General features: G+C 64.0%; 2 protein-coding genes across 5 annotated transcripts; one reads left to right on the forward strand and one right to left on the reverse strand.

Annotated features, from left to right (window-relative positions):
* Positions 1 to 897: 897 nt before the first annotated feature.
* Positions 898 to 2,963, reverse strand: LOC128820190 (interleukin-36 receptor antagonist protein-like). 3 transcript variants are annotated; one of them, XM_054000770.1, is made up of 4 exons: positions 2,767 to 2,961; positions 2,532 to 2,592; positions 2,141 to 2,439; positions 898 to 1,230 (listed from the first exon to the last, which is right to left on the reverse strand). In XM_054000770.1, exons 1-4 carry the CDS (start codon positions 2,768 to 2,770, stop codon positions 908 to 910), a joined length of 687 nt encoding a protein of 228 aa, XP_053856745.1. In that variant the 5' UTR covers positions 2,771 to 2,961; the 3' UTR covers positions 898 to 907. The 3 variants fall into 3 exon arrangements, with proteins under 3 accessions (XP_053856745.1, XP_053856744.1, XP_053856746.1); XM_054000771.1 differs by having other exon boundaries at positions 938 to 1,230; positions 2,141 to 2,271; positions 2,351 to 2,439; positions 2,532 to 2,961; XM_054000769.1 differs by having other exon boundaries at positions 2,532 to 2,963.
* A 940-nt stretch (positions 2,964 to 3,903) lies between these two features.
* On the forward strand, positions 3,904 to 9,439 carry TMED4 (transmembrane p24 trafficking protein 4). Of its 2 annotated transcripts, none has more exons than XM_054000772.1 (5): positions 3,904 to 4,070; positions 4,500 to 4,600; positions 5,398 to 5,523; positions 6,709 to 6,855; positions 7,164 to 7,429. In XM_054000772.1, exons 1-5 carry the CDS (start codon positions 3,926 to 3,928, stop codon positions 7,347 to 7,349), a joined length of 705 nt encoding a protein of 234 aa, XP_053856747.1. In that variant the 5' UTR covers positions 3,904 to 3,925; the 3' UTR covers positions 7,350 to 7,429. The 2 variants fall into 2 exon arrangements, with proteins under 2 accessions (XP_053856747.1, XP_053856748.1); XM_054000773.1 differs by lacking the exon at positions 7,164 to 7,429 and adding an exon at positions 8,591 to 9,439 and having other exon boundaries at positions 3,907 to 4,070.
* Positions 9,440 to 9,442: the final 3 nt, after the last annotated feature.

Below are 9,442 nucleotides of genomic sequence, written 5' to 3' on the forward strand. Positions count from 1 at the left end.
GGGATGTCGCCGTCCCCAGGGGGATGTCGCTGTCCCCAGGGGGATGGCACCGCCCCGCGGGGGTGGCACCGCCCCCAGGGAGGGATGTCGCTGTCGCCAAGGGGGTGGCACCCCCCGGGGAAGGGGGGATGGCACAACCCCGGACGGATGTCACCGTGCTGGGGAAGATGTCGCCGAGGAGCAAGGATGTCACCAGCCCTGGGGGAGGATGTCGCCATCCTGGGGAGGGGGGGGGGGTGGCACCTCCCCAGGGGGATGTCACCATCCCTGGGTGAGGATGTCACCACACTGGGGGAGATGCCACCCTCCCCGGGAAGGTGCCACCACCCTGGGATGAGGATGCCACCCTCCTCGGGAAGATGTCACCATCCTCGGGATGAGGATGTCACTATCCTGGGGGGGATGCCACCCTCTCCAGGGTGATGCCACCACCCTGGGATGAGGATGTCACTTTCCTGGGTGAGATGGCACCTGCCCAGGAAGATGCCACCACCCTGGGGTGAGGATGCCACCCTCCCCAGGAAGATGCCACCACCCTGGGGGCTATGCCACCCTCCTCGAGAAGATGCCACCACCCTGGGGGCTATGCCACCCTCCGGAGGAGGATGCCACCACCCTGGGGGCTATGCCACCCTCCTCGGGAAGATGCCACCACCCTGGGGGCTATGTCACCCTCTCCAGGAAGATGCCACCACCCTGGGATGAGGATGTCACCTTCCTGGGGGCTATGCCACCCTCCCCAGGAAGATGCCACCACCCTGGGGGCTGTGCCACCCTCCCCGGGAAGATGTCACCACCCTGGGTGAGATGCCACCCTCCCGAGGCAGATGCCACCACCCTGGGTGAGATGCCACCCTCCCGAGGAAGATGTCACCACCCTGGGGTGAGGATGTCACCTTCATGGGGGCTATGCCACCCTCCCCAGGAAGATGCCACCACCCTGGGTGAGATGCCACCCTCCCGAGGCAGATGCCACCACCCTGGGCTCCGCTGTCGCCGCGCGGGGGCGGGGGGCGCTCAGCAGAGCTGGAAGTAGAAGTCGAGCAGGTGGGAGGTGACATCGCGGTGGCGACAGAGCGCCAGGGGCTGGTGGCCGCGCGGGGCCGTGCACAGGAACCAGCCGGGGTGCGCGGCCGACTCGAAGCGCCACAGCCCGTCCCGGTAGGAGCGGAAGAAGGTGAAGGCGGCCGCGCTGTCCCCGGCGCGGGGCAGCTCCCGGATGTCCACGTCCTGCGGGCCACCCCCGGTGTCACCCGCGGGGACAGCGCCCGGTGCCAGCGGGCACCGCGTGGCATCGCGTGGCATCGCCGCGGGGCGGTGTGGGGCCGTGCTGCAGTGTCCCCACCCAGCAGTGTCCCCGTGTCCTGAGGTCCCCGTGTCCCCATCCCTGATGTCCCCGTGTCCCCACCCCACAATGTCCCATCCCCGAGGTCCCCATGTCCCCATCCCTGAGGTCCTGGTGTCCCCACCCAGCAGTGTCCGACCCCTGATGTCCCCGTGTCCCCATCCCTGATGTCATGGTGTCCCCATCCCACAATGTCACATCCCCGATGTCCCCGTGTCCCCATCCCTGATGTCCCCGTGTCCTCATCCACACAGTCCCCGTGTCCCCACCCCACAATGTCCCACCCCTGAGGTCCGCGTGTCCCCAGGTGTCCCCTCCCCAGGGCGTCCCATCCCCAAAACTTTTTTGTCCCCATCCTCATCACCATCCCCTTGGTGGTGTCCCCATGGTGTCCCCATAGCCTTGGTGTCCCCATCCCCCTCCCTCCAGTGTCCCCTCTCTGTCCCTGCTGTCCCCTCTCTGTCCCCGCTGTCCCCTCGCTGTCCCCTCTGTCCCGCTGTCCCCGCTGTCCCCTCTCTGTCCCGCTGTCCCCTCTCTGTCCCGCTGTCCCCTCGCTGTCCCCTCTGTCCCGCTGTCCCCGCTGTCCCCTCTCTGTCCCGCTGTCCCCTCTGTCCCGCTGTCCCCTCTCTGTCCCCGCTGTCCCCGCTGTCCCCTCTCTGTCCCCGCTGTCCCCTCTGTCCCGCTGTCCCCTCTCTGTCCCCTCTGTCCCGCTGTCCCCGCTGTCCCCTCTCTGTCCCCGCTGTCCCCTCTGTCCCGCTGTCCCCTCTCTGTCCCCGCTGTCCCCGCTGTCCCCACCTGCAGCCGCAGCCGCGGCTCTCCGGCGGGGCCGCGCTCGGTGCGCAGGCAGCGGGAGCCGTGCCGGATGCCCAGGATCACCGGCAGCCGGGCGGGCTCCAGGGCGCGGTTGGGCACCCAGAACACCTTCTCTGCGGGTGACACGGGGACCCTCAGCGCGTGTCGCCGCGCGTGTCGCCGCGCGTGTCCCCGCGCGTGTCCCCGCGTCACCTTCCAGCGCGGCGTTGGCGCCCTGCAGGTGCCCGGCCACCAGCTGGTCACCGCGCAGGTACAGCGACCGCTGGTTCACGTCCCAGAGCCTGGCGGGCAAAGCGGCGACAGCGGTGCCACCCCTCGGTGCCACCCGTCGGTGCCACCCCGGTCCCCCGCCGCCCCCCGGGCCGTCCCTTACCGGTACCGGAACACCTTGGTCTGCAGCGCGGGCGCGTGGCAGGGGGCGAAGCCTTCGGCCTCTGCGCGGAGGAAGAGGAGGGCGAGGCTGAGGGCGGCCACCCGGAGACCCCCGCGCCCCCCGCCCGCGCCCCCCGAGCCTTGGGGACCCCTCCCGGTGGCACCGGCCGTGCCGGGCGCTCCGTGTCCCGTGCAGCCCGGCCGGGCCGTGCGCGGGGTCCCCGGGCAGCGCTCACCCATGGGACCCCCGGCTCCGCTGGGACCCCCGGCTCCGGTGCGACCCCCGGCTCCGCTGGGACCCCCGGCTCCGCTGGGACCCCCGGCTCTGCTGGGACCGCCGGCTCTGCTGGGACCCCCGGCTCCGGTGCGACCCCCGGCTCCGCTGGGACCGCCGGTTCCTGTGACACCCCGGGCTCCGCCGGGACCTCCGGTTCCGCTGGGACCTCCGGCTCTGCTGGGACCCCCGGTTCCGGTGCAACCCCCGGTTCCTGTGGGACCGCCGGCTCCTGTGACACCCCCGGTTCCTGTGACACGCCTGGCTCCGGTGCGACCCCGGCTCCGGTGACACCCCCGGCTCCGGTGCGACCTCAGCTCCTGTAACACGCCCGGGTCCGCTGCGACCCCCGGGTCTGCTGCGACCCCCGGCTGCGCTGAAACCTCCTGTTCCGCTGGGACCCCGGCTCCGCTGCGACCCCCGGCTTCAGCGGGACCCCCGGCTCCTGTTAGACCGCGGCTCCGCTGCGACCCCCGGCTCCGGTGCGGGGAGCCTGCGGGATCCCCGGCTCCCGTGGGACCCCCGGTTCCTGCGGACCCCCGGTTCCTGTGACACCCCCGGTTCCTGTGACACCCGGTTCCTGTGACACCCCCGGTTCCTGTGACACCCCCGGTTCCTGCGGGACCCCGGGCTCAGCGGGCGGCGGCGAGGGAGGGAGGGAGGGAGGAGGGAAGGAAGGAAGGAAGGAAGGAGGTTGCCGGTGGTGTTGCCACACTCCTGGGAAGGGCGCGCCCCGCCCCGGCCGTTGCTCAGCTCCCCCGCGGGGTGACAACCGAGGGGACACACGGCGGGGGGGGGGGAGGTGACAACGCGACACGGCGCGGGGGGACACGGGGACACCGCCACCCGCGCGGCGGCGGCGGCGGGGCTCGAACCCGCGGACTCAGCAGCGAGGGAGCGGCGCCCTCCCCGCTGCGCCACCGCGGCGGCGGGCGCGCATGCGCGCTGCGGGAGCGGCGGGGAGCGCCGAGGGGCGGCGTGGGGAGCGCTGAGTGGCCGCGGGCGAGGCGCATGCGCAGAGCCAAGAGCGGCGCTGAGGGCGGCACTGCGCGTGCGCGGAGCCGGCGCTGAGGGCGCGGCGCATGCGCGGTGCGCTCCGCGGCGGGCGGGAGGGAGGGATCATGGCGGCGCCGGGAGAAGCGCTGAGGGCGGCGATGGCCGCGGTGCTGCTGCTGGGCTGGGGCGCGCACGGGCTCTACTTCCACATCGGAGAGACCGAGAAGCGCTGCTTCATCGAGGAGATCCCCGACGAGACCATGGTCATCGGTGCGGGCGGCGGCGGCGAGCACCGGGAATGGCGGGGGCCTGAGGGGGGAACGGGGGAAACCACCGGGAATGGCGGGGGGGAACGGGAGAGACCACCGGGAATGGCGGGGGGGAACGGGAGAGACCACCGGGAATGGCGGGGGGGAACGGGAGAGACCACCGGGAATGGCGGGGGGGGAAGGGGAGAGACCATTGGGAATGGCAGGGGGGGAAAGGGGAGAGACCACCGGGAATTCGTGAGGGGGAACGGGAGAGACCACCGGGCACTTGAAGGGGGGGGGGAACCGAATTGAGGGGAGTTCCCGGGCGGAACCATTAGCGAGCGGAGGGGGGAGCGGGAGGAACCACTGAGGGGTTCGCAGGGGGGGAAATCAGAGCCCAGCGGGCACACAGGGCTGGCACCGAGCCCCCGTGCCCGCCCGGTGCCAGGCAATTACCGGACGCAGCTGTGGGACAAACAGTCCGAGGCTTTCCTGCCCTCCACGCCCGGCCTGGGCATGCACGTGGAGGTCAAGGACCCCGACGGAAAGGTGAGGGGTGGGCACCGAGTGGGCACGGGGAGGGGTGCCCGGGCATGGAGAGGGGTCCATGGGCACGGGGAGGGGTCCCTGGGCACCCCCTGGGCTATGGGAGGGGTCCCTGAGCAGCTCCTGGGCATGGGGAGGGGTCTATGGGCATCCCCTGGGCATCTCCTGGGCACGGGGAGGGGTCTCTGGGCACGCCCTGGGCACCCCCTGGGCTATGGGAGGGGTCCCTGAGCAGCTCCTGGGCATGGGGAGGGGTCCTCGGTGGGGTTTGGGCACCTCATGGGCATGGGGAGGGGTCTCTGGGCATGGGGAGGGGTGCCTGGGCATCTTCTGAGCATGGGGAGGGGTCTATGGGCGTCCCCTGGGCATCCTCTGGGCACGAGGAGGGGTCCCTGGGCATCTCCTGGGCACCCCCTGAGCATGGGGAGGGGTCTCTGGGCATGGGCAGAGGTCTCTGGGCAGCTCCTGGGCACGGGGAGGGGTCCATGGGCATGGGGAGGGGTCTCTGGGTATGGGACAGGGGTCCCTGGGCATCCGCTGGGCACCCCCTGGGCATGGGGAGGGGTCTCTGGGGGGGTTTGTGCACCCCTTGGTCCATGCCCCGATGCCCGCGGCCCTGACCCTGTCCCCGCCTTGGCACAGGTGGTGCCAGCGGCCATGCCCGTGGCCCTGACCCTGTCCCTGCCTTGGCACAGGTGGTGCCAACGGCCGTGCCCGCGCCCTGACCCTGTCCCTGTGTTGGCACAGGTGGTGCCACCGGCCATGCCCGCGGCCCTGACCCTGTCCCCGCCTTGGCACAGGTGGTGCTGTCGCGGCAGTACGGCTCCGAGGGTCGCTTCACGTTCACGTCGCACACGCCGGGCGAGCACCAGATCTGCCTGCACTCCAACTCCACCCGCATGGCGCTGTTCGCCGGCGGCAAGCTGGTAATGCCCCGTGCCAGCCTGGCACTGCCCTCTGCCCGTGGCCCTGCCCTCCCTGCCGTAAACTCCCATGGCTGGCGCCGTGGTTGGAGCCATGGTTGGAGCCACGGTTGTGCCATGGTTGGCTCCATTATTGGTTCCACGGTTGGCTCCATGGTTGGTTCCATGGTTGGCTCCGTGGTTGGTTCCATGGTTGGTGCCATGGTTGGCTCCATTGTCAGAACCGCGATTGTTTTCACGGTTGGCACCATGGTTGGTGCCATGATTGGTTGCATGGTTGGCTCCATTGCCAGAACCACGATTGTCTCCACGGTTGACACTGTGGTTGAGTTCCATGGTTGGTTCCATAGTTGGCTCCATGGTTGGCTCCATTGCCAGAACTACGATTGTTTCCATCGTTGGTACCATGGTTGGCACCATGGTTGGTGCCATGATTGTTTCCATGGTTGGCTCCATGGTTGGCTCTATTGCCAGAACCACGATTGTCTCCACGGCTGGCGCCGCGGTTGAGTTCCATGGTTTGTTCCATGGTTGGCTCCATGGTTGAGTTCCATGGTTGAGTTCCATGGTTGAGTTCCATGGTTGGCTCCATGGTTGGCTCCATGGTTGAGTTCCATGGTTGAGTTCCATGGTTGGCTCCATGGTTGGCTCCATGGTTAAGTTCCATGGTTGGCTCCATGGTTGGCTCCATGGTTGAGTTCCATAGTTGAGTTCCATGGTTGGCTCCATGGTTGGCTCCATGGTTGAGTTCCATGGTTGAGTTCCATGGTTGGCTTCATGGTTGAGTTCCATGGTTGGCACCATGGTTGGCTCCATGGTTGAGTTCCATGGTTGAGTTCCATGGTTGGCTCCATGGTTGGCTCCATGGTTGGTCCATGGTTGGCTCCATTGCCAGAACCACAATTGTCTCCACGGCTGGCGCCGCGGTTGGCTCCATGGTTGAGTTCCATGGTTGGTTCCATGGTTGGTTCCATGGTTGGCTCCATGGTTGAGTTCCATGGTTGAGTTCCATGGTTGAGTTCCATGGTTGAGTTCCATGGTTGGTCCATGGTTGGCTCCATGGTTGGCTCCATTGTTGTTTCCATGGTTGGCTCCATTGCCAGAACCACGATTGTCTCCACGGCTGGCGCCGCGGTTGGCGCCCCGCGGTGCCAGCCCCGGTGCCAGCGCCGTGCCCGTGTCCCGCAGCGGGTGCACCTGGACATCCAGGTGGGCGAGCACACCAACAACTACCCCGAGATCGCCGCCAAGGACAAGCTGACCGAGCTGCAGCTCCGCGCGCGCCAGCTGCTCGACCAGGTGGAGCAGATCCAGAAGGAGCAGAACTACCAGCGGGTCAGTGCGCCGCAACCCGCGCGGTTTTGGGGTTTGGGGCTGAATTTTGGGGTTTCAGTGTGAAGTTGTGGGGTTTTGGGGTGAATTTTTTGGGGTTTGGGGTGAATTTTTGGGATTTTGGTGTTTTTCTCCCCCAGTACCGCGAGGAGCGGTTCCGCATGACGAGCGAGAGCAGCAACCCAACCCGTGGGGTTTTGGGGTGGATTTTGGGGTTTCAGTGTGGATTTTTGGGATTTTGGTGTAAATCCATGTTTTTTTTGTGTGAATTTGTGGGATTTTGGGATGAATTTTGTTGTTTTCTCCCCCAGTACCGCGAGGAGCGGTTCCGCATGACGAGCGAGAGCACCAACCCCAACCCGTGGGGTTTTGGGGTGGATTTTTGGGATTTTGGTGTAAATCCATGGGGTTTCAGTGTGAATTTTTGGGATTTTGGTGTGAATTTTTGGGATTTTGTTGTTTTCTCCCCCAGTACCGCGAGGAGCGGTTCCGCATGACGAGCGAGAGCACCAACCCCAACCCGTGGGGTTTTGGGGTGGATTTTTGGGGTTTCAGTGTGGATTTTTGGGATTTTGGTGTAAATCCATGTTTTTTTTGTGTGAATTTGTGGGATTTTGTGGTGCATTTTTGGGATTTTGTTGTTTTTCTCCCCCAGTACCGCGAGGAGCGGTTCCGCATGACGAGCGAGAGCACCAACCCCAACCCGTGGGGTTTTGGGGTGGATTTTGGGGTTTCAGTGTGGATTTTTGGGATTTTGGTGTAAATCCATGTTTTTTTTGTGTGAATTTTTGGGATTTTGGTGTGAATTTTTGGGATTTTGGTGTTTTTCTCCCCCAGTACCGCGAGGAGCGGTTCTGCATGACGAGCGAGAGCACCAACCCCAACCCGTGGGGTTTTGGGGTGGATTTTTGGGGTTTCAGTGTGGATTTTTGGGATTTTGGTGTAAATCCATGGGGTTTCCATGTAAATCCATGGGGTTTTTGTGTGATTTTTTAGGATTTTGGGGTGAATTTTTGGGATTTTGTTGTTTTCTCCCCCAGTACCGCGAGGAGCGGTTCCGCATGACGAGCGAGAGCACCAACCCCAACCCGTGGGGTTTTGGGGTGGATTTTTGGGGTTTCAGTGTAAATCCATGGGGTTTTGGTGTAAATCCATGGGGTTTCCATGTAAATCCATGGGGTTTTGTTGTGAATTTGTGGGATTTTGGTGTTTTTCTCCCCCAGTACCGCGAGGAGCGGTTCCGCATGACGAGCGAGAGCAGCAACCCCAACCCGTGGGGTTTTGGGGTGGATTTTTGGGGTTTCAGTGTGGATTTTTGGGATTGTGGTGTAAATCCATGGTTTTTTTGTGTGAATTTGTGGGATTTTGGGGTGAATTTTGTTGTTTTCTCCCCCAGTACCGCGAGGAGCGGTTCCGCATGACGAGCGAGAGCACCAACCCAACCCGTGGGGTTTTGGGGTGGATTTTTGGGGTTTCAGAGTAAATCCATGGGGTTTCCATGTAAATCCATGGGGTTTTTGTGTGATTTTTTAGGATTTTGGTGTGAATTTGTGGGATTTTGTTGTTTTCTCCCCCAGTACCGCGAGGAGCGGTTCCGCATGACGAGCGAGAGCACCAACCCCAACCCGTGGGGTTTTGGGGTGGATTTTTGGGGTTTCAGTGTGGATTTTTGGGATTTTGGTGTAAATCCATGGGGTTTTGGTGTGAATTTGTGGGATTTTGGTGTTTTCTCCCCCAGTACCGCGAGGAGCGGTTCCGCATGACGAGCGAGAGCACCAACCAGCGCGTGCTCTGGTGGTCCATCGCCCAGACCGTCATCCTCATCCTCACCGGCCTCTGGCAGATGCGGCACCTCAAGAGCTTCTTCGAGGCCAAGAAACTCGTCTAGCCCCCCAAAACCCCCTCGGGGGGCACCCCCAAATCCATTCCCACCTGTGGGGGTGCCCCAAAATCCCGCCCAACCCTTCAGAACAACCCAAAATCCAGCCCAGCCCCCCAAAAAACAACCCAAAATCCAGCCCAGCCCCCCAAAAGACACCCCAAAACTCAGCCTCATCCTGGGGTGGGTACCCCAAAATCCACCCCAAAAACAACCCAAAACTCATCCCAACCCCCCCAAATGTCACCCCAAAATCCATCCCGAAACTCATCCTAACCCCAAAAAACACCCCAAAACTCATCCCAACCCCCCCAAATCTCACCCCAAAATCCATTCGGACCTGGGGGGTGCCCCAAAAGTCATCTCAACCCCAAAAAACACCCCAAAACTCATCCCAACCCCCAAAAAAACACCCCAAAACTCATCCCAACCCCCGAAAGTCACCCCAAAGTCCATTCCAAGCTGGAGGGTTCCCCCCAAAATCCACCCCAACCCCACCCAAAATAACCCAAAACTCACCCTCAGCCCTTGGATCCCCAAAATCCATCCCACCCACTTTGGGGTGCTGTGGGGGGACCCCCAAACCTCTCCCCCGCATTTTGGGGTTTTTGGGGAGGGTCCCCCTTCCCCCCCTGCAGATTTTGGGGTGCCCCTCCTGCCATGGGGTGTTTTTTTTGGGGAGGATGAAATAAAGGTTTTTTTATTCCACCA

This window comes from Vidua macroura, chromosome 28, assembly GCF_024509145.1.
Source record: "Vidua macroura isolate BioBank_ID:100142 chromosome 28, ASM2450914v1, whole genome shotgun sequence".
Taxonomy (NCBI): domain Eukaryota; kingdom Metazoa; phylum Chordata; class Aves; order Passeriformes; family Viduidae; genus Vidua; species Vidua macroura.